The sequence below is a fragment of the Xenopus tropicalis genome, chromosome 7 (assembly GCF_000004195.4).
Source record: "Xenopus tropicalis strain Nigerian chromosome 7, UCB_Xtro_10.0, whole genome shotgun sequence".
Taxonomy (NCBI): Eukaryota; Metazoa; Chordata; class Amphibia; order Anura; family Pipidae; genus Xenopus; species Xenopus tropicalis.
Window position 1 is genome coordinate 57,052,808 of NC_030683.2, and position 27,902 is coordinate 57,080,709.

Sequence of the window (27,902 nt, forward strand, 5' to 3'; positions counted from 1 at the left end):
CCTCAAAGCTGTTAGATTGGCAGCAGTTTCAATTTCCCCATTAAAGTCAATAAGTGAAATTTGATTGGCTGTTGTTGGCCCCTCCCACTTTGGGTCATCTAAGAAATGTCGCTGTTTCATTCAGGGTGACCCCATTATTATGTTATTCAAGTTTGGGGAGTGTAGCTTCAAAGCTGTAAGAGTGGCAGCAGTTTGAAAATCTTCCCTTTCAAAGTCAATGGGAAAATTAGGGTGTTTGGAGCAGCGCCACAAAAAGAGGGGGGGCAGGATTGCTATAGGGCGAAGAAGTGTGGAGAGTTTGGGTGTTGTATCCCTACAACTGTAGGAGGAGTAGCGTTTAGAAAAGAGGGGGCGTTACAATACGAAGAAGAAAAAGCGAAAGAATAAGCTGAAGTCAAAGAACAGTGTGTTGGGTTTTTCAGCCCAACATAATAATTTACCAATTGTATCCCAAACTTAACAAAAAGTCAGAAAGAATTTTTTAAAAAAAAATAGGGGTTCCAAAGCATATATTTAAGCACAAGATAACCCCACACATCATTAAATCGATTATTACTTAAAGAGACACCGCTCTCTTTAAAGTTTTTTTTACAAATACATTAACAGGGTTTATATAACAGGGTTCTGTATAAAGCATATTAAAACAGTTAAAGCATATAAATATATGCTTTGGAACCCACGGGGTTAGAACTGCCTATGACTAAGTATCATTGGGGTACAAAACGAGTAAGGCGGCGTATTTTGGGGTTTGTACGTTTTTAATATGGATTTTAAAATAAAAATGCAATTCCTTTTTTTGAATTTTCTTTTTGACTTTTTGTTAAGTTTGGGATAAAATTGGTAAAGCAGTTTTATTTAAACCTTAGGAAAATTCAAGTACCGGTAATATGGATTTTCCTACAAAAGTGAAAATGCATAGAAAATAATGTGTACACAACAGGCAATGTAAGAGAAAATACACATAGTTGTAACAGGATATATTCCCCTTTAATGAGATATAAGTGTGGTTTTAAAACCATGTTTGTACAGAGATAATCTTCCTTTTACATAATAACCATTTACACAGAATGCTGCTAGTGATAAAATCTTATTTTACAATAAGGCTGCAATCTTGTGTAGTTAAAACACAAAGAAAACCTTTACATTTGGTATTTCTGTATTCCTAGCTTTTTTACTACAAAGAATGTAAGGTTTCCTTGCTCAGAATAGAAGTGTATTGACATGGTGCAATTATATGGAAACTGAGAGGTGTCATCTTATTTTTATTTAATTTAGTATTTGCACAGAGAGAAAGGAGAGACACCAGACAAAGAAGAACACACAAAAAGAGGTAGAGAGACAGAAAGAGAAATGAAAAATATACATATATATTTATATACCAGGTAGGGGTAGATGTCAAAAAATCAATAATTCTAATAATTGTAAACACCAAAAAAAAAAACTCATACCAGAAGTTTGAGATCATTTGCCTTTCCAACTCCTCCTTCAAATAAGTAAAAAAAAAAAAAAATCCCGCAGAACAAAATGATACTTCACTCAACAAACTTAAATCAAAGAAAATTAAACCAGCAAACATAAGGCAGAATGTACCCCCAAACCCTTACTAATGATCAAAGTGTATTGCTCTGATCCAATGATAACTGGGGATGATGGTTTAAAGAAACACTGCTCTGTAGGTCAAGACCAGGCACAGCAAGGCAGCACAAGCCATTACAGATTAATTCTACTGCTACAAGTTATACATTGTGCACACATTCTTTTATAATATTAATGATTTTGAAAAAATGGCAAAATAAAATGTGGTATCTTATAGTCACATGGGCACAGTGTGTATATGTATATACAGGTATGGGACCAGTTATCCAGAATGCTCTGGACCTGGGGTTTTCTGGATAAAGGGTATTTCTGTAATTCAGATCTCCTACATCAAGTCTACTAAAAAAATATTTCAACATTGATTAAACCCAATAGGATTGTTTTGGCTCCAATAAGGATTAATTATATCCTAGTTGGGATCAAGTACAAGGTACTGTTTTATTATTACAGAGAAAATGGAAATCATTTTTAAAAATGTGAATTATTTGATTAAAACGGAGTCTAAGGGAGATGGCTTTTTCGTAATTCGGAACTTTCTGGATCTCGTAATTACCCTTTTGATAATTAAGAATATGTAGCAGAAGCAAGAATTCACTAAATCACTGTAATTACAGTGTGTACATATATATTTTTATGATATGGTAGAACTGAAACCATATGGCCATTCTTCACAATACATCATCATTATCATTCTTACTTTTTGTGCTAGAGACCTACAGAGCACTGCTTATCTGGGGAAGTACATTAATATTAGGGTCAGTAAGGCATCACTGTAGATAAAGAATGGCAATGGAGACAATGAGATGGGATTTGCAAGAAGACGTGATGCTGCTCCTTCATCCTCAAAATATATCAGGGCAGGATGCCCAATCTTGCCTCTCCTTGCATTCCCAGTAGATGCCTCTGCAAATGTGCGTCATCTCCTTGCTTACAGGATCCATCTTTCTTTCAAACCACATTGGTTTGTATGTGTCCACAGGGGAACCTAAGAGATGAAGGAAATTATGTAAGATAACAGCTACCATTTAATCTGTGTGGCTAACATGTAATTTTCATCCTCTTACCATCCTCCCCAGCTCTCTCCCGCTCTGCCTCTCTCTTTTTTCTAGTATTTCTCTGTTTTTCTTCAAGTCTCTGTTTTTCAGAATTGGCTTCATCCCAGTTTCCATTCTCCATAAGACGCTGGTCTGGCCTGTGTCGGCTGTCCGATGGAGCAGTACCTTCCTCAGGGGCATTCAAAGTAAGAGCAAACTCAGTGAAGTAATACATGTACTCTGCATTCTTACTGTGGGTAGAAACAATTAATAAAACACAAAATAAGAAATAAGCAAGACGCAGTAAAGTCTGCAATATTGAAAACATTGTAAGCACAGCTGGTAGATACTAACGGAAGGGGGTTCCTCTTCCATAGCAGAATTTTGTTATCAGCAGCCTTGTCTCCTCCATTTTCAGACACAGTACTAACAGAATACACAGGTATACACTCCATACGCTCATCCCATGTACCCATGAGAGTGTAATGCACCCGTCCAGTTGCATCCATTACTTCCCCTGAAACCTAAGTATTAGGAAAATTATTTATTAGGGTTTGTTTAAACAGAAGTATTATGATAGAAATACAGCAATATACTTACCTTCCGGGCCACATCTCTGGAAAAGTAGCTATATGGAGCAAACTTAAGTTTACACCTATCCCCTGTCTTGTGATTTACAATGTCTATCTCTCCTGACTGCAAAGAAAAATAAGTAGAATTAAAGAAGAATTCAGGCAGTAGTGACAATTAAAGTGGATAGGATAAGAATTCTACTTTCCTGATCAATCCAGAGTTTTCCAACAATTATATTGTGAACAGTTGTGGTGACCTTTTTCCATGTATAATGATTCCCAGAGTTATGAAATACACAGTGTATAGTGCCTGAAGAGAGAAAATGAAGGGTAAGAAACAACAAGTAAATATGACAGGATGTGGTTCATTGCTCAACACTGCTGCTGCTTGCCAAAACAACCCTATTATCTCCTCAGCTGTTTCCCTCTCACCACTTAAATTTACCTAGTGGCATAATTGAAAGGTATTTGCCCCTGAACTTGCTGGTGACCGTTATCTCCTGCCTCAGGGTCCAGCCGTGGCGAGATTCTGCATGGTGTGCAGCTGCAGGGGGGTGATGACTGACCTAGAACAAAAGTTTGTTAATCTAAGAACAGAGAACTGAGCAAAAACAGACTGCATTAGCTATGTCTATTCAGATTGGTAAGATAAAATACGGGCTTCTGAATAATGCCAAGCATTTTAACTACAGTGCTCCATCCCCTAAATAAAATGTGCAGCATCTCATTCAGACCTGCTCACACAGCGAGCGGTAGCCGCTCTCTTCCATCCGATCTAACTCAAAGGTTTCTCCCAACAAAGGATTAAAGGGTTTGCTTGTGCGAAAGACAGTGGTGGAATATGAAGAGACGGTGAATGCAGCCACAAGACAAAGTTGCTCAAGAGCACTTTCACACTGAGCCCCCCGATCCAGCAGGGTGTGATACTCTAGGTCCTCAGTCAGTCGCTGAAGCATTGAGAGCGGTTCGTTAAAATTAACCTTGTTGAGAAAAAGATGGGAAGGTGGGTATAAGAGACAAGGACATAACAAATATAAGAGTTGTAAAGGATTCAAATAAAGTCATACATAAAATATACTGAATAAAAATATATATTTTCATTCTTCTTAAAATCTCCCTTAACTAAAATTGTTTATAATTTAATCTAGCTGTCATTGCCATCTTTCTTTAGGGCGAGGGCACATGGTGCGTATATCCACTCCTCTCAGACCTGCGTTTCCGGCCAGGCCAGATAAGCGGATCCGCTTGCCTACACTCCTACATGTGCGTGCATTTAAAACTATGCAACAGCACGATTATGGGCACAGAGTGGAGTGGATCAGAGGTCTGCCTGGAAAGTGTCAGCTTTCATGTTTTTCAGGCCAACATCTGATCCGCTCTTTGTGCCCGCACTGGGGCGTTAGCTATATTTTTTAATGCAGGCACACAGAGGAACATAGGCAAGTGGATCCGCTTCTCTCAGCCTGGCCCTTAGGGCTGTCATACCTTAATGTCGTCCTATAGAATTGGACCTGAGCCAGTATCAGTTATTTGAAAACGTGTCCCAGCAATGAAGTCTTCTATTTATAACCCTCATAACTTTTTGCAATCTTAGTACCTTCATTTGATCTTGTCCTCTGCAAGTTTCTTGTAATGGGGATATAAAAAGTGCTGAATCAGTAGCAGAAAAAACAACAATCATCTGCCATCTGCCCCATGTTACAGCGTCCTTCTGTCATTCCACGCATAGGGCAATACTTGGCCCTAAAATAGACAGTTGCGGGAATATGTGGGGCAGATGGGAGCAGATTGGCATATTATCCAACAGTGTATTTACATCGCAGAGAAAATACTACATGTGACATTAGTCTTATGGAAGCTAGATAGTAAAAGGAAACAATAGTGAGGCAATATATAAATGAAGATATAGTGAGGTTTTAACTTCCCTTATCCCTTACTCACAGGCATGGGGATCTTGCTAAGCTCTTTTCCAATACAATTCTTCATGACACTCCACAAATTAAGGCTGTAGTTGGGTTTGTAAGGAATCCTAGTTCGTCTTTCTTTCCGGAGATCCTCAGAGGTAGGGCGCACCTGAGGGCCACAAAATAATAATAGACCATTAATGTTTTGGAAACCTGGTGAAAAGCTATCCTAGATGATAGGTTAAAAAATTACCCACGAGAACCTAATATCAGGCACCTAAATGAAAAAGCCTTAAAGCTGACCAAGTACAAACCAAGATGGTCACCCAATTCTGTCTTGTTTAACCTGCATTAATACTTGATAGGGTTGTCCTACTGGTAGTGAGAGAATTTATTGTGGCTGTGCAAGTTGGCCACCTAAACATTTCACGTAATTGCACAATGTGCTAAGCTACTTCAAGAGCCATGCTATGTGTAGACATCTTTAGACAAACAGTATCAGAGCATTAAATTGAAAAGCTATGGAATAAAATTCAACAAGAGTTGGGATTTTAGGCCTGTTTATTGAAGACATCAAATGAGCTCACAATGTTTTTACAGGTGATAGGCCCCTGGAACAGACATAGCTTCCTAATAGGGTTTTTAGTTACTGTGCCACTCTATAAATAATGATAAATAGATTATTTTTCTTGGTACAGTGAGCATGCACCAGAAGGCTGTATGAACAGCTATGATATGGAAAAAGCAAAGGAATCTAGTAAAGCAAAATAAGGGGCTCCATTAAAGGATCATATGTATGTATTTCACAACTCACATGTTCTTCCATTATGTCACAGCTTGCTGCACTAATGTTGCTGCCAGAACGCCTGTAAAGAAATGATCTAGATTAAATATTTTTAGCCTGTACTTGCGGTGCTTCTATATTACTCCTACCCAATGTTCTCTCTAATTGTTTTGTATGCACATTTTAAATTTGTGTGCACATTTTTAAAGGCGGTGTGCTCAAATCAGAATAGATACAATTTGTTTTTGTTTTCATACAAAATTCTTTGTGCGCATCACTATCTGTTGTGCGCTGGCCTCAAAATTTAGTGGAAACATTCCTCCTACCCGAAATAACAGTGTTCTGCTAAGTGCATTTTAACATTAAAGAGGATGTCAACCTAAAAGTGTAAATTAGAGAAAGAATTTAAAATTAACTTTGTAATTGCGGAATGTAGCTTATCAGAAGTCCCATCCATGAGGACAGGGAAAGGAACTATACAGCATCAGAATTCATTACATGTGTTCAGAACAGGCTTGCCCAGCTTTGACAGGGTATGAAAGACACGTTGTGATAAAGAGTTGCAAAACTGTATAAAATGCATCAAATGATTGTGTACCTCTGCCTGCTCATCATGGAATAGCTTTATCTAGAAGCCCTATGCTCAGCCATCCATAACAAGGCGCAAGTGCAATAGCAATAAAAAAATGCAAATTTGCAGCTTAGGTCCCACTTAGTAGTTGCTTCTGGCACAAAAATCTGTGCCTGCAGTGCAGATTGAAGACCACAATCCTGTAAAGCATTAGAAAGCCCTGCTATGAATGCTTGCTTTAGGCAGTAAATTTAGGGGCATCTCTCTTGTAATTCTCCCCATAAGTTGAAAATAAACATTATGGTGTGTTTTTTTTTTTTTTTTTTTTTTTTTTAGAAGAGTAACATTTATACTGTATGACCAAGGTCCCCTGAAGATGACTCCTTTCCCCTCCCAATCAGTACTATAGAGCAGTGCTGTCCAACTGGCGGCCCGCGGGCCGCATGCGGCCCGCGACCCCCCTCTGTGTGGCCCCCCACCTGTCTGGCTGCTTTGATGGCTTACCTTTGAGTAAGCATTAAATGGTATCAATACTGAGATTAACTGCCCCCCTGCATGGTTCTCACCTCAGATTCAGGCTGTAATCCCTCTGTATTGTTTAAAAATGTAATCTCCTGTGTTGTTCACACCTTTTAATACTTGCATTGTTCACCCCCTGCAGTGTTCACACCTCAGGCTCAGACTGTAATCACTCCCATTGTTCACTTCTTCACACCTCAGACATTGGTACTGTAGGCAGAGTATGGCACATACAGCCAGCATAGGGCAGGTAGAGTATGGCACACACAGGCAGCATAGGTCAGGGAGGGTATGGCACACACAGGAAGGGTAGGGCAGGCAGAGTATGGCACACACAGTCAGGGTAGGGCAGGCAGAGTATGGCACACACAGGTAGGGTAGTGCTGCCTGTGTGTGCCATACTCTGCTTGCCCTATGCTGCTTGTGGGAGGTGAACCTGGCAGGCGTTTGTTGTGGGAGTTTGTTAGCAGTTGGAAATAGCCATTAAATGGTCCCTAAGGTGTGTAATTATGTACTGGGGGTTGCTCTGCTATCCACAGGGGAGGAGGAGGCATATGGAATTTAAGGGTATATCTTAATATGACATAATTCTTTCACATATGAATGATGGTTGATATCCCCACAGTAAGGACCAAGCATTTGGGTTTTTGCTGTGCTACCACCATTGTGATAAAATAGGTGTGGTTTGAAGTGGGTGTGGTTTCAAAAAGAGGAGTGGTCAAAACTGGCTTCCATTAGCGGCCCTCCACCATGTATGCTAGAGAAATTCCGGCCCTCGGCACCGTAGAAGTTGGACAGCACTGCTATAGAGGATTCCCAATACTGCCTCTTTGCCTCTAGCTGTCAAAACTATATAAACAGTTTTCATTTTCCTTATATATAAATATATAAGGAATAAAATATAAATAAATAGACAATTTTATTTTATTGAGTGGGGGCAAAGAAATTCGGTAGAATGCTGTGTAAGAAAGCATGGGAAGGATAGAAACCAGCTAGGAAAGCAATACATACACCTATACCAGGGATCCCCAACCTTTTATACTCGTGAGCCACAGTCAAATGGAAAAAGTGTTGGGGAGCAACACAAGCATGGAAAAAGTTCCTGGAGGTGCCAAAGATAGCTATAATTGGCTTTTTTAGTAGCCCTATGTGGATTGGTAGTCTATAGAAGGCTCTGTTTGGCTTTACACTGGGTTTTATGCAAACAAAACTTGCCCCCAAGCCAGAAGTTTAAAAATGAGCACCTACTTTGCGGCCACTGGGAGCAACATCCAAGGGGTTGGTGAGCAACATGTTGCTCACAAACCACTGGTTGGGGATCACTGACCTATACAAAGGATAGGTAAGAGCTGTCTAAGAATATTGCTGTCATAGCTTAATGTAAAAATGAATGCTAGTGATTCTGACCAGATTACTATGATCTGCTCCTTTTAAGTGATCTGAAAGTACCTGCACTGATTTCTGTGTCTCAGATAAGAGTTTAAGTGATTGGCTAATTCTAAACTGCTCAAATTGACATGTGGCTCCTCAGCTCAGGCTTGAGCTAACACTATTTGTGTTAGAGAGAAGTGATGATGTAAATATGAAATAAACAATGGAAACTGGAGAAGGCTGTGCACTAGAGGTTTCCAGGGGAGATGCGGGTGCCCCCTGGTGCAAAATCTCTACCATGATGCTGGAGTTTATAAAGAAAGCCTAAAAGTAATTGATACGGTATTTACATGCTCAAAAGACAGGCGCTTTATACCATGCAGTTTATAGCAAAGCACAGAACAATTATTTACATTTTGGGATGACATCCACTTTAAGCTCTTAAAAAAATCTTATTGCATGTAATTATCCAGTTATAGATACTTTTTATAGACAACTTTGAGGAGCATATTTATTATAGTGTGTAAGCCAACATCACCAATGATGTTGCCCATAGGAACCAATCAGCAATTAGAATTGAATGGTCACCTGCAATTTAGAAAATAAAAGCAAAGATCTGACTGCTGACGATCTGATGGGCACCATCACCAGTGATGTTGGTTTTAACACTAAAATAAATATGCCCTTTAGAATCATACTTGTGTCCAAGCCCATCCTGGGAGGGGCTGCTGATGATTTCAGGGGCATCAAAGAATTCATTGTCATCATCTTCATCACTGAGGTCCCCTTTTCCTGTCACACAAGGGTCTAAGAGTGTACAGAAGAAATGTATACACATAACATAAGTAAAATCCCAAAGTGCAAAGACAATGCTTCTGTTTTTTTGCTACACATGCAAGAAATGTATACCTTTGGAAATCCCAGTGCGGGTAACAGATGGCAAGACTGTGGCCCCACGGAATGCCCGTTCCAAATGGTTGTGCTGCTTTGCTAGTTGCTCAAGTGTCTCTTCCAGACGTAGTCGCTGGTCTCTCTCATACTGTAGTGCTCTCTGCCAGCGCTTACTGTGACTTTCAGCCAAAGACATAAAGTCTCTGCAAGCCTAAAGAAAACAACAGATGAAGGCTAAAGGCTATAAAAAAATATAAAGAAATAAGAACTTGGAATTTGTTGGCCACTTCACCATTCCTTGGTGTTTTGTTTTGTTTTTTTTATTTATTTTTCTTTTTTGCATTTTATTACACAGCTTGATTACCGTTTATAACCAATGAAAGGGGGGAGAACAAACGATACTAAAGAAGAACAAGGAGGAGGAGAGGAGACCTGGGGAGTACTGGCACCTGGACAGGAGAGGTAAGTACTTTTTCTTATATATACACATGCAACCTTATACAATCCTTAGGTATTAAATTAAGTTCTGTGGAGTAGGTATCGGTGGCGTTTTGTATACTCGTTAGTTCTTTAGGGTAGGATTCCCAGTCTGTTGTATATTATCTGTCTCGGTTTTTATGATGTACGGGCAAACACTGTCTCATACAATTGGATGCGCTCTTGCTCTGTTCGGATATCAGATAGGGTGGGCAGGGTGCGTTTCCTCCAGCTCCTAGCAAATAGGCACCTGCTTGCTATCATTATTTGCATGCGTTTTTTTATTTTTTTTTAGTTGTTTAGCATTCCTAGTAGCGCTAGGGTTGGCTATATTGCCATGTTTATACCTGTGAGGGTTCTGATAAGTTGCTCTGTTTGAGACCAAAATTTCTGGACTATTGGACATGACCACCATATGTGCAGTAGTGTGCCTTTATCTCTTTGGCATCGCCAGCATAGATCTGATGTATTTGGGTATGCTGTGTATATCCATTTTGGGGTCATATACCATCTGTAACAAATTTCTATAGTTCTTTCTTGGTGGTTGAGGGCCAGGAATACACGTAAGGTATCTGATTGAATATTTGTTTCCAAATTTCAGAGTTAAGTGATATATGAAGGTCCTTTTCCCATTTTTGGGTTGCTGCTGGGTTTTTTTTTTTTTAGAGTGTTTTTGTATCAGTAGGTTGTATATGGTGGCAATTCCTTTCTTTTTGTTTGGGGTTAGCCAGCATTTTTGTTCAAATCTTGTCAGGTGAGTGGTGGTTATCAGTCTATCGGATTGTAGATAGTGCTATATACGCAGGAATGTATATAGTTGGCTGTTTGGGAGGCCAAATTTCGCTTGCAATGTGGTAAATGTTTTTAGGCCGTCCTGGTCATATAGGTTACCCATTTTTGTTATGCCTTTTTGTATTCATTGTGTTAGTTTAAGGTCTGGAATGACATCCTCTAGTTTTGTGTGATCGATGGTGGTTCTGTAAGGGTTTGGTTGGATTTCTCTACATACCATGTAAAGTTGCTTTGGTCAGTAGGGCTGCTGTTCCTAGGGCCAGGTTTGTTAGGGTGTGGCCAAATTAGAATCTATCATATCTACCCACTTTTTGGTTCCAAGGGGGGTATCCCAGTCTGCCATTTGGTCTAGTAGTGTACGTTTTGTAGAATCCTGAGTTTTTTTTGTACTCCAGATGAAGGTCATTAACACTTTTTGTAGTTGTTGGAAGAAGGATTTTGGTAGTGAGATAGGTAGTACCCTGAATTTGTACAGTAGTTGAGGGAGTATTAGCATTTTTATCACGTTGATCCATCCTAGCCAGGACATGCAAGTAGTTTTCCATTTTTGCAGGGTCAGTTGTACATCCTTTGTTGTATTGATGAAGTTTTGTTGGTATCAGTCTTTCAGGTTGGCTGTTATCTTAATTACCAGGTAGTTGATAGCTGTGGGTTGCCAATCTAATTTTCACATTTGGTGTTGTCTTTGCCTGGTTTTGGTATTGTAGTTATGTGTGATGCCAGCATTTCTTAAGGGAATATACCTGTAGGGCCCTTGTGAGGTAAGGAGTCGCTAGCGGTGCAAAGGTTTTGTATTATTTATTTGTTATCCGTCTGGGCCTGAGGCTTTGTTTTGCGGCATGTTCTTTATTGTGGCCAATACTTTGTCTGTTGTGATGGGGGCTGTTAGGGCAGGAAAGGTTGTGGTTTGCAGGGTGGGCAGATTTAGTTCCAAAAAGTACTGTTTTCTGTTTCTAAAGGTTGTAGTGGAGGGTGGTTTTGTAGCTTGTATAGTTCACTATAGAAATGGGCAAATGTGTTTGCTATGTCTGAGGGATTTATTCTGGGTCCTTGTGTTGAGGATATAATTTTTTCCATTCTGTGTTGTACTGTTTGCTGGATTAGTTGTTTTTTTTAAGATTGCTGTTGCTTTGTTACCCATAGCGTAAGTCTTTTTATCTTGACTAACTGGTTGTGGCATCTGTGGTTGATCTCCTTTTTACTTTACTTTTTCACGGTTGAGTTGCTGTACTATTTGAGGGGAGGAAGTAGTTTATTTTTCTTGTTCTAATTTATTTAATTTTAACAGTTGATTCTGTTTGGCCTTTGCTTGTTTGGTTGAATGGGCTGCTATGCTGATTAGGTGGGCTCTGATTACTGCCTTGTGTGCACACCAGAGCATGGTGTTTTGTATATCTCATTCAGGGAAAAGAACTCTGTGATGCATTTTGCTATTTTTTTTTTTTTTTTTTTATAACAATCGGATTGCATACATACAAGATAGTGTCCTTTGCAGATAAGATAGTATAGCTTGAAGCTTAGTACATATAATATCAATTCCAGTAGTAATAATATGCATGGGTTGTCTTATGCCTACTTGTCTTGGTATGCAGAACAGTTACATTCGTAGGCTTATTGAGATTGAACAGACACATAATTTAACCGGCAAGGTAGTTGGCTGTCTCACACTTAGGTGTGCCAGACTAAAATGAATGTGTTATGATGAAATTCCAATTTATAATTAAATTAGAACAAATGAAGGTATACAATATGAGATTTTCCAATAAAACCAGTAAAATAAAAGGAAAAGAAGAACTATTTACATTTCAGTTCACCGGCTCTGAACTTAGTTATTTAAGGTACCTGTTTTCTATTGCATTCTGGATCCTGGGAGGCAGCAGTGATTAGTTTCTTCCTGGAACCTTTGTGGCTTGCAGTAGGGGATTAGTACCTCTAAGACTCTCTTGGTCGTACCAAATTGTGTGTTTAAATGTGTCTACTGTCAGTTGTCTGATGTCTGGGGGGAGATTCAGGATATAGGTTGCCCATGTGTCAAAGAATCTATGCGTTTGGGCAGTTTTGTTGATTGAGGCCTCAAGCCAATCCATGTGGAAAAGAAAGTGTATTTTACTTTTGATAAGGTTCATGGTTGGCGGTGTGGTTGATAGCCATTCTTGGAGTATGGCTTTTCTGGTTGCTGCCGCTAGTTTTCCTGCTAATGGTTTATTATTTTTGGTTTTCTGTTGTCCCCCTTTTATTTTGCTAAAGAGGGCCCATTTGATGTCTGGTGTAAAGTTTTGTCAGTTGATGCCAATAGTCATGCACCTGTGTCCATAGGGGTTGGATGATTGGACATTGCCAGATGCAGTGGGATAGGGTGCCTTCGTCTTTTTTGCACCTTAGGCATTTAGGGTCATCAAGTAGCCCCATTTTGAATCTCCGTGAGGGGGTGAGATAGGATTGGTGTAGTAATTGTAAAGCCATGATTTGGTATTGGCTGGAGGGAGTGAGTCTCATAGCATATGAGTGAAGTTTGAGGATATATTGTCCGTCAGTGTTTGGAATAATGTCTGTCCATTTCTTCAAAAACGTGTCTTTGTGCGTGTGGTCTAGATCTAGTCTGATGAGTCTATGGATAGATGCTGTGGGGTGATGGGTGTTGACTCCTTTCCATATATGGTTTAGGGGGCAGGAGAGGTCTTGCTCTGTTAGTTGCCGCAAAGTTTCTCTCGCATAGTAAGTAGCTTGTATAAAATATAAGTGTTGGGTTCGGAGAAAGGGGAATTTAGCGGTTGCTTCTGAGAATGTCATGGGGGAGAGTTTTCTGTTGAGTATGTCTCTGATGCAGTGAAGTCCCTCTTGTTTCCATTTTGCAAAAATGTTAGTCATTAGGCCACTGGGGAAATTCTTGTTTCCTGTCCAGGGTAGATATAGAGAGAGATTTTGGGTAGTTTTATGTTTATGTCGGATTGTATGCCAAGCTTTGTATGTATGAATAAATAACAGGTTGTTTTTTTGATTGGTTGTTAATTCGTTTGGGGGTAAATAAAGGAGAGAGTTGAGATTTGTTGTTTCCATAAGGCTATTTTCAATTTCTAGGTTACTTTGTGTGTTGGTATTGTATATCCAGTCTCCGACATGACGTAAAAGGGCGGCTGCATTGTAACTATGTAGATTTGGGAAGTTAATGCCTCTGTTGATTTTTTTTTGTTGGAGTTTGTGCATAGCAATTCTAGGTCTTTTGCCTGTCCATATGAATTCTCGAAATATTTTGTTTGCTAGTTTGAGGTCTTTTTGCTTAAGGTAGTAGGGTAACATCTGGATCTTGTATAGTAATGCAGGGAAATATATCATTTTTATAAGATAGGCTCTGCCTAGAAAGGTTAAGTTTGTTGTCTTCCATTTATTTAGTTTGCGCTGGAAATCTAGGATGGCTTGAGTTATATTCAGTTTCTAAGTGTCGGTGTGGTGGTTCGTGAATTTAATGCCCAAATATGTGATATAGTGTTGAGCTTTTTTTGAAGGAAAAGTTGTGTGTCCAGTCAAAGGTGTGGGTCTGTTTTAACTTTATGGCTTCTGATTTGTCGTAATTGATTTTTAGGCCCTTGAAGGTTGAGTATCTGTTAATGGTCTCAAGGACTATTGGGATATCTTGCCTGGGTTTACCGATGAACAAAAGGATATCATCTGCAAAGGCTACAATCTTGTGGCGCGAATGTTTTGTCGTAAATCCTTTAAATAATGGGTTTTGCGTTAGGTGCCTGAGTAAAGGGTCCAGTGCGAGATTAAAAAATAGGGGGGAGAGAGGGCAGCCTTGTCTGGTACCTTTTTTTATGGGGAAGCGATCTGAGTTTAGATTATTGACAGTAAGAAAGGCAGTTGGGGCGGAGAATAAGGCTCAAAATAATTTCAGTAATTGATGGCCGAAGTGTTGAAATTTGAGTATTCTCAGCAAGTGGGTGTGGAATATTCGGTCAAATGCTTTTTCTGCGTCTAAGTTTACCAGGATCCCGTGTTTGCGTTTTTCTATATTATATTGATATATTAAGAGCTAGAATCTGTCATGTTGCTTTAACCGAATGGTGTCCTTTTGTGAAGCCTAATTGGGAAGGAGATAGGATTCTGGGTAAGATTTGTTGTAGTCTGTCTGCCATAATTTTCGCAAGGATTTTGAGGTCTTGGTTTAGGAGGGAAATGGGGCAATATGATTGTGGGTTTGTTGGGTCTCTGTCTTTTTTTGGGAGAAGAATTATTCTGGCTTCATTGGCTTCTGGCCAGAGAGGGAGGCCTTGCAGTGTATTATTATATAGATCTAGGAGAAGTGGGATAAGTTCTGGACTGAGGATTTTGTAGAATTCTGCACTTAGGCCATCTGGGCCTGGAGATTTGCCTTGTTTTAGCTTTTTGATGGCCATTTGGATGTCTGCTTCTGTGATGCGCGCATCTAGTATGTCTCTTTCCTCTGTTGTTAGTTTTAGTAGATGTGCTTCTTGTAGAAATTTGATTGCTTCTGTGGGGTTATCCTGTTCTATATTATAAAAGGATTGGAAGTATTGTGCCATTTCTTCTGTTATTTTTTTTGTTTCAGTAATCCAGCCTTGTTTTCCCTGGAGTTTGTGTATGTGGGATTGCGGATTTTGTCTTTTTACTATATTTGCCAGTAGTCTGCCTGCTTTATTGCCCCATCTGAAGTATTTATTGTGTTTATAATCTAGACTTAGCTGTGCTTTCTCGGTTAATAATGTGTCAAAGAAGTTCTTAATGTTTTTGTAGTTAGCTTGGGTTTCTTTGTTGCTATGGTTTTTTAGTTGAGCGTAGGCCTGAGAAAGTTTCTGTTGGAGAGTTATGTATTTGGTGTTAAATAGTTTTTTGCGATGTGCTAAGTATGCAGTTATTTGTCCCCTGAGTACTGGTTTTGCGGCTGCCCATAGCAGGTTTCTGTTGTCCCAATGTGTGAGGTTGTCATCTATGTGCATTTTGCTATTTTATCCTGTGTGGTGATGTCTTCGAGAAGTAATTTATTCAATCTCCAAGGGGGTTTAGCGGTGAATTGGTATAATTCTTGTAGCGTAAAGGTAAGCGCTAAGTGGTCTGTCCATATTGTGCCGTTGATGTTTCAGTGTCTGATGTTTTTCAGTGTCTGTGGATGTACCAGGAATAAGTTGATTCTAGTGTACAATTTGTTGTGTTGAGAGTACAGGTATAGGACCCATTATCCAGAACGCTTGGGACCAAGGGTTTGCCGGATAAGGGGTCTTTCTGTAATTCGGAGCTTTCTGGATAACCGATTTCCAGATAACGGATCCCATACCTGTAGTATGTGTAGTCTTTAGCTGTTGGGTTCAGGACTCTACACACATCATAAAGGTTATATTGTACATATAGTTTGGTAAAGTTAAGAGCTTTTCTAGTTACTGTTTTGCGGTATGTTTTGGGTAATGCTTATGGTGATCTGTCTACATATGGGTCTAAAATGTCCACTCCTATTACAAGGGTGCCTTGCTGGATATTTGTAAGTTGTTCTAGGACCTGTTTTAAGAACCCAGTCTGGTTTGTATTGGGGGAGTATGCATTCACCAGAGTATATTGCTGTTGGTTTATTTTACATACCACAATTAGACATCTTCCATTAGGGTCAGCCAAATGTTGTACATTTGTTATGTTTAAAGAATGCTTGACTATTCGTGCTATGCCTCTTTTTTTTTTGTTTTGGATGTTGCATAAGCTAACATCCTGTAATTTTAGTTTTTTAGGGAAACTTGGTCTTTTGTGAGGAAGTGCATTTCTTGCATCCATATAATATCCACATTTTGCTGTTTGCATTCTGCCAGGGCTAAGAGGCGTTTGCGAGGGGTATTTAAACCCTTCGTATTTATGCTCATACATTTAAGTACCATTGGGTGTGGTATTTATATTTATGTGTGTACATTTGGCTGTCTCTACTGGTTTTCTTTTTAGACAGAAAATCAACATTTGGTGCCAGTCTCCTGCTCAGGTAAAAGAAGAAGGTTAAGAAGGATAAGTCAAGGTGTAAAATATCAACATAACTTATATACATTTTTGCTACATAAGTAGGCTTTTTCCATGTTGTCTGCATGCCTTAGGGCAGGTAGTTTTGCTCAACTTGGGTATGCAGTGGGGGTGATAAAGTTTTTAGTGGTGATTGTTGGACAACTTGCTCCAGTGCCAGGAGTTGTTCCATTGTGTTCGGACTACTGTCAGGAAATTTGGAAGGTTTATATGGTATCCCCTGTTGGTGTAATGTTGCAGTTATTCCTGCTAGCTCACGTCTCTTGGCCATTGTGGCTGCTGATAAGTCTGCAAATATTTGTATTCTCCCATATGGCTGTGAGAGCGTTTTGTGATGTGTGATATATCCCATAAGGTCGTCTTTAACATGGTAGAAGTGGATTCTGAGTACAACATCTCAGGGTGCGTTTATGGGTTTGATCTTTTATTCTGTAGTGTTGCTATTATTGATTCTTAACAATTGACTCTGTCTGCCATCCTGTTGTACACCCCTACCAGCTCCACCATTTTGGATTCTAAATGGTCAGTGCATTCAGCAACTGCTTGAATGTCTTCTTTTAGGTCCTGTAGGACTCTTTTGGTGTCGGTGCAGATGTCCTCTTGTAGTTGAGTAGGTAAAACTTTTCGGCTCGATTCTGTTAAGTATACTGCGCGCATGCAACACATATCTGCCTGTTGTTCCGTTTCAGTCTCGCTGCGTGATTGGGAGGACTCGTTTGAAGAGGACTTGGCGTCATCTTGATTTCCCTCCAGCACCCGTAAAACGTGGTAAATTGTAGGGATTATGATTTGGTCTTTTGTTTTGTCTTGTCTACTGAGTTTACCCCTCCGATTTTTGCAGAGTAGGGGTCCCTGAAGTAGCTCTAGTAACGGCTTTGTTATGGCACCGGAGCAGGAGCTGCAGAGAAAGCGTGTGTTCACATGCACACACTGGCGACGGCCCCCATTCCTTGGTGCTTTCTGAAACATGTTTTGGGTCACAGTCCTGCTATAAGACCTATGCTCTGCTATGGAGGCCCAGCCTTCTTACACTGGGCTTAATGTTGAGCTCCAAAATGTATTGGTAATCTACTCATTTTATGATACCATGCACAAAATCAAGGCATTCAGATTCAGAAGCAGCACATCCAGAAAACACAAGAGAACCTCATCCATTAACATAAAGCTAGAATTTTTGACCACAAGACATTCTACCAGAAATGTGTCTTAATCTGGTGTGGTCTGGCAAACCGCAGTGAAATTTTTTTTATGAGATCCACAAAGAGTCACTGCTGACAGAAACAGATCCTTTTTTTTCTGAATTGGTGATGGATAATCCAAATTAAAATGGTTGTGCGATTTGTGCTAGCTATATAAAATGTTATGCAGAATGCCTCGATTGACTGTCCACACATCCATTAATAGCATGGCAATCCCCTTTGATGGTTTCATCATGCCCTCTTCTGGATTTTTGTAATAGTATTAGAAACACAACTGAAAGCATGAATAAACCATTGAGTAAATTGTAAAGTACTCTTCAAATTGGTGCCAAAAGCTAAGCTAAGTGATATGGGGGGAGATTCTAGTGAAAAAAGCATTAATACATTAGAGTAGTGCTGTCCAACTGGCAGCCCGTGATCCCCCTCTGTGTGGCCCCCCCATCTGTGTGTCTGCTTCAATGGCTTACCTTTATATGTATCAGATGGTATCAGAACTGAGATTAACTGCCCCCCTACATGGTTCACACCACAGATTCAGGCAGTAATCCCCCTGTATTGTTTAAACCTGTAATCCCCTGTACTGTTCACACCTTTTAATCTCTGCATTGTTCACCCCCTGCAGTGTTCACACCTCAGGCTGTAAGCACTCACATTGTTCACCTGTTCACATCTCAGACTGTAGATTGTAGGAGCAGTGCCAGCATTGTGTCATTGTATGTACTGCCTGACCTATGTTCCCTGTGTGTATGGCACACACACAGGCATCATAGGGAAGACAGAACATGGCACACACGGGCAGCTAAGGGCAGGCAGAGCATGGCACACACGGGCAGCTAAGGGCAGGCAGAGCATGGCACACACGGGCAGCTAAGGGCAGGCAGAGCATGGCACACACAGGCAGCATAGGGCAGGCAGAGTATGGCAAATACAGGCAGCATAGGGCAGGCTAAGCACTGCCTGTGTGTGCCACACTTTGCCTGCCCTACCTCGCCTGTGGGAGGTGAACATGGCAGTGGTTTGTTCTGGGAGTTTGTTAGCAGTTGGAAAAAGCCAATAAATGGTTCCTAAGGTGTTTAATTATGTGCTGGGGGTTGCTGGGGAGGCATATGGATATAAGGGTGTGTCTTAATATGACATAATATAATTCTTTCACATATGAATGATGGTTGATATCCCCTGCAGTGAGGACCAAGCATTTGGGTTTTTGCTGCGCTACCACCACTGTGATAACATGGGTGTGGTTTGAAGTGGGTGTGGTTTTAAAAAGGGGAGTGGTCAAAACTGGCTTCCATTAGCGGCCCTCCACTATGTATGCTAGATAAATTACAGCCCTCGGCACCACAGAAGTTAGACAGCTCTGCATTAGAGAATAAAGCCCAGGGCCTAAAGAGAAAAGAAACTGGATTGGCATTGTTTTGGTTTATTATGCAGTCTATATGACTGAGGGCTAAATCCTCATACTAAAATATCAAATTTAAGCTTTCTCCCTTTTACTACGGCAGGGATCCCTGACCTTTTTTACTCAGACATAAAAAGTGTTTGTGAGCCACAAAAGCATGAATAAAGTTCTTTGGGGCTGCCAAATAAGGACTGTGATTGGCTATTTGCCGGCCTGCAGGAGGCTCTGCTTAGAGTAAAATTGTGTCTCTGTGCTTCCAAAACTTACCTCTAAGCCAGAAATGTAAAAATGGGCACCTAGTTTAAAGCCACTGGGAGAAACATCAAAGAGGATGGTGGCCCCCAGGCCACTGGTTGGGGATCACTGCACTACTGTGATGTAAAATATACAGAAACCATGACTGATTTGCCATTGCTACAATTTCCTTCACTTGCTTGATCTTACAAAAATTCTGTTCAGCTGTGTCCTCCCACATTTCTTACTGTTACATGTAGATCAGTGAGTGAGCACACAAAACAACAAAAATGTTGACTAAAGGTAAAAAGGCAATATATATTATGTATATGCCATTTTAATAGGATTCTTTCATAGGCCACTTATTAGGATAAAAAATTATCTGTTGGTTACATATTTTTTGGAATGCCCCTGCTCTTACTTACATTTATCATTGCATTTGATGTGATTCTGAAGAGTGTAGCTCTCTCATTGACTTGCTTAATCTTTTCAGAGCTCTCTTGAGGAAGACGCAGACTTTCCAACTCACTTAGTGACCGCTGCAGGGCTGTCCCATGTTTAGCAATTAGATCATTGCACGTGCCCAAATCTTCCACCTTCCCAGATAAAGCTCGTAGAGTGCTATGGACTTCTGCCTTATCTGTCTGAGAAGATGGGTCCTCATCTCCTGAATCATCTGTGTTCATGTTAAAATGAAAGGGCAGAAAAAGTTGGTAAGTTTAGGAATAAAGTGATACTAACAGGTTTATGTATGTATGTATATAATTATATAGTGTAATTTATTATATCTTTAGAGTGATACTTATGTACACATCGCTGTACAACAGAATAATAAATTAATACAACAAACAGGGGGTTATTACAATAATAGATAAGTATGATTATAAATGCAAATAAAGACTCCACAAACTATTTCTGCTTGCATACAGGATTTCTTCCACATACGTTTCACAGGAGTGTAAAAATTTAGTTTAGCGCCAGGGGCGTAGGTTCTGACCACAAATACACTTCGCCTGTAAAGGAGCAAATGAGTCAATGTTGGAGCATGTGGTTATACTCACTAACCAGGGTATCAGGATCACCCTACAGGAGGAGAGACTGGACCTGAAAGTGTGGGCTAAGGCCAGGGGGCCTTACAGACAACAACTAGAGGTCCTCTGGATTCACCCATTAAAGCGGGCCTGTCGCCCCAAGAAAAAACTCCAAATTCTTTTCTATCATGCTAGTCGAGCAAAGTAAACCTTATTTACACTATACAGATAGTATAAATCTTGTTGCCTTCAGTCTTGGAACTATTAAATCACAGCAAGCAGGCAGCTGCCATTTTGTGGACACTTAGGGGTATATTTATCATGCTGTGTAAAAAGTGGAGTGAAGCACTACCGGTGATGTTGCCCAGTGCAACCAATTAGATTTCAACAGTTAGAAAACCAAAGCAAAGCATCTGATTGGCTGCTATGAGCAACATCACCAGTAATGTTTTACTCCACTTTTTACACAGCATGATAAATATACCCCTAAGTAAGGCAAGCTTTGCATCACACCAAAATCTTGTTGGAGGACCCGATGCCCATACCCATGCACTGGCTACATAATTAGGTGATGGGGAGGGAGGGGAAAAGTGTGAAGTGCAGCGACATCTAGGAAGTGCTGAAGGGAAAGCTAAAGGTATCGTCTGCCCCGCCTCTATGCATAAGGCCTAAGGCATAGAGGGGGGCAGGCAATATATGATTGACAGCTGGGGGTTTTATGTGTCTTTATAAAGGGTATGGATGTGTTATTTAAAAAAAGGAATTTGGGTTTTATGTTTAACTTGAAAAGGACTTTTATTATTCAGCTTTTTATGTCTGGGTGACAGGTCCACTTTAAGACATTCTGTGCATTAAGCTACCAAGATATGCCCTCTCCTTTAAGCAAAACAGGGATTGTATGTCCATATACTGCAATATACTTCAAGCTGGCCAATTAAATCAGTCATCCTTTACACTCATTTTTATCAGATTCATTAAGAATTCTACTGCTTCAATATACATTTAACAAATGAAAGTTGTACTTTAAGAGGTTCATGAGATCTAAAAGTTGAAATAATTGAAAAAAGTTCTGAATTCCCTCAAAGGAGGTGATTTTCTACACACTCTTTAAGAGAAGCTTTTTGGATTATTTATTAGATACACAAATTCCCCTGAGCCAAAATTTCAGATGGGATATCACCCATTTTGTGTGATATACCTATAGTAAATTATTCTTTGATTATGTATGTTAATTTACATTATTGGTGTTACCCTTTTTCTTTTTTTAAATAGACTTAATACCCTCTGGAATTTTATTAATTTTAATTTTTCTATTTTTGTTTGATTTCACTGTTGTCTATATTACTTTATTTAATTGACATTCTGTATTTGACCTTTAGATGGCCCTGTTAATTCATTCTTAAAAGGAACATACCCAATGTCTATTAGCCTATGATTAAGGGTCTTTCCAGAAACACATCAGGCTGTTTGTACTGCAGTAGCCACTCATCATATTAACTTAAAAATTATCCTTTATTCTTAAGTAGGAGTGCCTTTTTTATCATTTTTGTGGTGTTATAGTTATGCAGCGTTGGAGCATTGCACTGAATTGGCCAACATGTTCCTCACTGTAAACCAGGGAAAAAACTAAGTATTTGAACACCCTGCGATTTTGCAAGTTCTCCCACTTAGAAATCATGGAGGGGTCTGAAATTCACATTGTAGGTGCATTCCCACTGTGAGAGACAGCATTTAAAAAAAATTCAGGAAATCACTTGTATGATTTTTAAAGAATGTATTTGTATTGCACTGCTGCACATAAGTATTTGAACACCTGAGAAAATCAGTGTTAATATGCAGTACAGAAGCCTTTGTTTGCAATTACAGAGGTCAAACATTTCCTGTAGTTCTTGACCAGGTTTGCACACACTGCAACAGGGATTTTGGCCCACTCCTCCACACAGATCTCCTCCAGATCTGTCAGGTTTTGGCGCTGTCACTGAGCAACACGGAGTTTCAGCTCCCTCCAAAGATTTTCTATTGGATTTAGGTCTGGAGACTGGCTAAGCCACTCCAGAACCTTGATATGCCTCTTACGGAGCCACTCCTTGGTTATCCTGGCTGTGTGCTTCGGGTCATTGTCATGTTGGAAGACCCAGCCAGGGCCCATCTTTAATGCTCTGACTGAGGGAATGATGTTGTTGCTCAAAATTTCACAATACATGGCCCCATTCATTCTCTCCATAATACAGTGCAGTCGTCCTGTCCCCTTCACAGAAAAGCACCTCAAAAGCATGATGTTACCACCCCCATGCTTCACAGTAGGGATGGTGTTCTTGGGATGCAACTCATCCTTATTTTTCCTCCAAACACGGCGAGTGAAGTTTAGACCAAAAAGTTCTACTTTGGTTTCATCTGACCACATGACTTTCTCCCATGCCTCATCTGGATCATCCAGATGGTCATTGGCAAACTTCAGACGGGCCTGGACATGTGATGACTTGAGCAGGGGAACCTTCCGTGCAATGCATGATTTGAAACCATGATGGCTTAGTGTTCTACCGACAGTGACCTTTGAAACTGTGGTCCCAGCTCTCTTCATGTCATTGACCATCTCCTCCCTTGTAGTTCTGGGATGATTCCTCACCTTTCTTATCATCAGTGATAATCCACAAGGTGAGATCTTGCATGGAGCCCCAGTCCTAGGGAGACTGACAGTTGTCTTTAGCCTCTTCCATTTTGTAACAATTGCTCCAACAGTTGATCTATTTTCACCACTGAGTTAAATTGCCAGCTATGGGGGTGATAACCATAATTGTATTTTTCTTTTTGTTCTTTTTTGTTTTTTTTTGTAGCAAATCTTCTCTATTTGTATCCATTGCTCTAGCAAAGGCATATTTGAGGTAATTTTCTGAGTATCCTCTTGCTGCAAACTGATCCCTTAGTTTGCATGTGTTAACCAAAAAATCAGACTACGAGCTGCAATTACGTTTTTAACCTACAAAACTGGCCTGTTGGGAGCCTTCTAAATATGTGTTACATGCAGCCTTCTGACACCCAAAACAAAGTATTCCCTGCACATTCTCTATTAAATATAGTGATAACTATTTTTGATTCTTGATGTAACGTAGTACCATAGTAAGTTAGGTTGAAAAAAAGACGTACATCCATCACGTTCAACCATAATGCCTATATATAACCTGCCTAACTTCTAGTTGATCCAGAGGAAGAAAAAAAAAACCCCATCTGAAGCCCCTCTAATTTGCTGCAAAGGGGAAAAAAATTCCTTCCTGACTCCAAGATGGCAATCGGACAAGTCCCTGGATCAACTTGTACTGAGAGCTATTTCCCATAACCCTGTATTCCCTCACTTGCTAAAAAGCCATCCAACCCCTTCTTAAAGCTATATAATGTATCAGCCAGCATGACTGAGTCAGGGAAGGAATTCCACAACTTCACAGCTCGCACAATATAAAATCCTTTCTGAATATTTAAATGGAACCTCCCTTCTAATTGGAGTGGGTGCCTTCATGTCCTAAATAAGGCATTATTACATAGTTATCATGTCACCTCTTAAGCGCCTCTTCTCCAGTGTAAACAGACCCAACTTGGCCAGTCTTTCCTCATAACTGAGACTTTCCATACCCTTTACCAGCTTAGGACCCTCTCTAATTCAATAATATCCTGTTTAAGCACTGGAGACCAAAACTGAAAAGCATATTCTAGATGGGGCCTTACCAGCGCTCTGTAAAGGGGAAGAATAACACGCTCCTCAGGTGAATCTATACCCCTTTTAATACAGCTCGAAACCTTGTTTGCCCTTGCAGCTGCTGCCTGGCATTGCTTGCTACAGCCAAGTTTATTATCTACAAGGACTCCAAGTGTTAGATCTAAAAAAAAGAGATCTCCTTCGCATTAAAGTGACCTGTGAAATTAAGGTTAAAATCATTGTGGTTAAGACTTTCTAAAAAGCTATTATAAGTGGACCTTTCACCTTCCCATACAAGTATGAGGTGTCTATATAACGTTTATAAACGACAATCGCTTTAGTGTAAATGTCACTATCTTCATAAATGTGGTTTTCCTCTCGCCAACCCAAGTATAAGCGTATGTGGGTGCTTAGAAAATGGCACAAATTACTTTGTGTAAGTGGTCAAGATGAGACTTCCAATCTGCTCAACAAATGCTAATTAAGCTCAGTGCATCTATCCTGCGTGTGTGGAGAGCATAGTTTAGTTATTTTGTCTGCAGAAGGAAAAAGTGGACAAAAAGAGGTTTTCTGAATGGCAACGCTGATAAAAGCATTTATGCCATACATACAGGCAGGCAAAATGAATCACTGTGCATATCATAACATATAGTGGGGTTCCCTGGTTTGTACTGTTCTGTGAACTATTAAGGTCGTAAAGTCCCATTCAATGAATTCATGTTGAACAAGGGCTATCCTGCCCCTTTAAGTGGAATATAGTGCCCCCATGATCTGAACAAAAAATGGGCATACACACACACACAACTCATTTTCACTAAAATCACAAATATATAGTAATCATTAAAAGATCCAAACTGAAAAAGTACAAAAAAATTAAATTGCAGAACGCAAATATGGCGCCCCCATGATCTGAACTCTAAGGGTCATTAGCCAAGCCGCCAACCTGCTCCGTTCTTTATCTGCACTCAGTGTCAAGAAATGGTGAAGGCACTGTGAAATGTATTGCCAAGGTCACTACATCATAACTGGGGTGACTGTCATTTTAATAAAACACAGCTGCATGTTAGTGCTGGGCGGTATACCGGTTTAACCGGTATACCGGTTTTTTAAAAAAAAAACGGTATGAGTTTTAAACATACCGCTATACCGGTATGCGTGCCGCCTGCTGTTTTTCTCCAATCACATCCGGGTTGCGCCCGTGCGTACGTGACGTCGGCGCGCATGTGACGTCAGCGCGCACGCGACGTCGCTAGGACGCATCGCTGGAGCTGGAGGAACCACAAGTTGGGTAAGTTCTGCTGGGGGGTTGTGGCTGGGGTTGTGGCTGGGGGGGTTGTGGCTGGGGTTGGGGGGGCTGGCTGGGGGGTTGTGGTTGGGGGGGCTGTGGCTGGGGGGGCTGTGGCTGGGGGGGCTGGGGTTGGTGTTGGGGTTGTTGGGGGGGGGGGGCTGGGGTTGTTGGGGGGGCTGGGGTTGTTGGGGTTGTTGTTGGGGTTGTTGGGGGGGGGGGTTGGGGGGCCACCAATATTTATTATTTATTTTTTATTTATATACCGTCAAATACCGTGATACCGATATAATTTTGAAAAATACCGTCATATAAATTTTTGGTCATACCGCCCAGCTCTACTGCATGTTATTGAAAACCAAACAAAAATCTGAGGTTTCAGGAGGTGCCTGAAACAGTCATATGCACAGACAATGATATTCTGAGACAACTTGCAGTTGGTAATTTTTTCGCTTTTTTTTTTTTTTTTTTTTTTTTACTTAGCTTATCATTTAGCGGCTCTCCAGACAAAATTTTAGCAGTTATCTGGTACTGTTGAAAACAGAATAGAAGCAGTTATCTGGTACTGTTGAAAACAGAATAGAAGCAGTAGAATTCTTAATGAATCAGATTAAAGTGTAGGACTGGCCAGACCGGGGATGATGGATGTATCTTGAATACATTGCAATATATGGACAAGCAATGCCTGTTTTGTTTAAAGGAGACATTTTAAAAGACATTTTTGGTAACAATGCGTAGAATGTCTAAAAGTCCTACATACATTAAAAATGCAGAGTGTGCAGAGTATCTTTTGTTAAATAATGACAATAAAAATGTAGGCTCACAGAGTTATTTTTTTTTTTTTTTTTTTTTGGTGACTGGGGTCAGTGACCAAAAGGTGGCAAATCATTTAAAAACCATAAAAATAAAAAATGAAGACCAACTGACATGATGCTCTTAATAGGCCATTCTATTAAATGTTCACAAGGTGAACTAAATCTTTATTAGTAGCTTGTGTGGCTTGCTCAGTTATTAGAGCTAATCCTGCACTAAACTTCATTTAATAAAAGAACAAGCAGTTTTTTTTTATATTTCATTTTGTCATTTGACATGAAGATCCTCACTTTCCCAGGTGTCCACTGCCAAGTGACTTGTGCTCTGAAACCCTCCGGCCAGTGCTACTGTTAAGAGAAAACTGCATGAGGCGAGGTGTACGCAAGTGTTCCTTCTTCCTTCTTTGCGCATGCCAATAAAAAGCCAACTTTAACAAAAAAGGCAACTTTTTCAGGCAAGTGCGTGTGTTGCCTCCGAGATGCAGAAAGAAGACAAAAGGAAAAACGCTCCCTTGCATATACCTCCCTTGCATATGTTCTCCTAACAGAAGCACTAGCCAAGGGTATCAGGTAAGGGATTACAATCACTGGGGAGTGCCTAACGTCTAAAAAATGAAGAAAAATAATATTTTCCATAACATAAACATATCAGAAACATGAATTATTTTATGCAAGAAAATACAACAGATGTTGAAAGTTCAATGTCTCTTGGACACGCCAATACCAAATATGTATAGTTTTATGGAGATTTCTCACTTATATAGGTCAAAAAGTCCAAGCAGTACACTACTTTGGACTACTTTCCAAAGCACTCCAGAAATCTGCATACTAGATTTCAATGCCAAATATTCCACTTACAGTAGGTTTACCCTTGAAAAGTATACATTTTTGGAAAACACAGATTCTGCTGAATCCAGAATAAGCAACTGTCTTTTCTACTCCAAACTACCAAGTTCCAATGCTTTCCTAAATGTACCAGTTTTCATAAAAATTTGTTAAATGTTTGAAAAAATCGCTTCAAAGCTTCGATTCTACAGCTTCTTATCTTCCACATATCATTTAGGTACCAAGATAAAGCACCCTAAATTTAAATGCCAGAAGTCCACTAAACAGTTTGATACCCAATGTACATAGGTTTACCCAAGTATGTGGCATGTAGGGGCCCCAGAATGAAGATACCCCTATATGGTGTATCATTTAAGTTACTGCAAAATCAACACAAGCATTTTACTGCATTATATGGGGGGTAAAGCCACAAATACATAGGTTTATCAAAGTACATGGCACTTACAGACCCCAAAATATACCTTGTGGGGAGGAGACTTGCTTCGGGGTACTGATAATGGCAGGGAGGCCCATAAGTTGTTTACATGTCATTCTCACGCCGGTACCAGTATTAAATGTTTACCAATGCAAGGAGTCTGCCTGGTAAAATGGGAGAGCTGGAGGTACTGGCATTGGAGCGGAAATATGACGTGACTGGCGTTGCTGAAACTTGGTTAAAGGAGTTTGCATGACTGGGCAGTTAATATTGGGGGTTATACATTGTTTCAGAGGGACAGGCGCAATAGAAAAGCAGGAGGAGTGTGTCTGTTCGTTAAGCAGGAATTAAAAGCAAATATTAAAAAGGAAGTGATGGGGGTAACAGAGGGAGCTGAATCCTTATGGGTTGAGCTTCTCACAGATAGTAAAGAATCTACCAAATTAATTGTAGGGCTATGCTATAGACCCCCT

The 27,902-nt window shown here is 40.1% G+C and overlaps 1 protein-coding gene across 1 annotated transcript in view; it reads right to left on the reverse strand.

Annotated features, from left to right (window-relative positions):
• Positions 1 to 965: 965 nt before the first annotated feature.
• The window catches only part of osbp (oxysterol binding protein), a 44,000-nt gene continuing 17,063 nt past the window's right edge, over positions 966 to 27,902 (reverse strand). Inside the window, exons 3-14 of the mRNA XM_031905357.1 lie at positions 19,778 to 20,028; positions 9,261 to 9,453; positions 9,050 to 9,158; positions 5,921 to 5,972; positions 5,144 to 5,275; positions 3,937 to 4,182; positions 3,648 to 3,768; positions 3,409 to 3,512; positions 3,231 to 3,326; positions 2,985 to 3,154; positions 2,661 to 2,881; positions 966 to 2,581 (exon numbers count right to left, since the gene is read on the reverse strand). Coding sequence (XP_031761217.1) covers positions 2,439 to 2,581; positions 2,661 to 2,881; positions 2,985 to 3,154; positions 3,231 to 3,326; positions 3,409 to 3,512; positions 3,648 to 3,768; positions 3,937 to 4,182; positions 5,144 to 5,275; positions 5,921 to 5,972; positions 9,050 to 9,158; positions 9,261 to 9,453; positions 19,778 to 20,028 — 1,838 coding nt within the window. The 3' untranslated portion in view covers positions 966 to 2,438. The remainder of the gene's footprint in view (positions 2,582 to 2,660; positions 2,882 to 2,984; positions 3,155 to 3,230; positions 3,327 to 3,408; positions 3,513 to 3,647; positions 3,769 to 3,936; positions 4,183 to 5,143; positions 5,276 to 5,920; positions 5,973 to 9,049; positions 9,159 to 9,260; positions 9,454 to 19,777; positions 20,029 to 27,902) is intronic.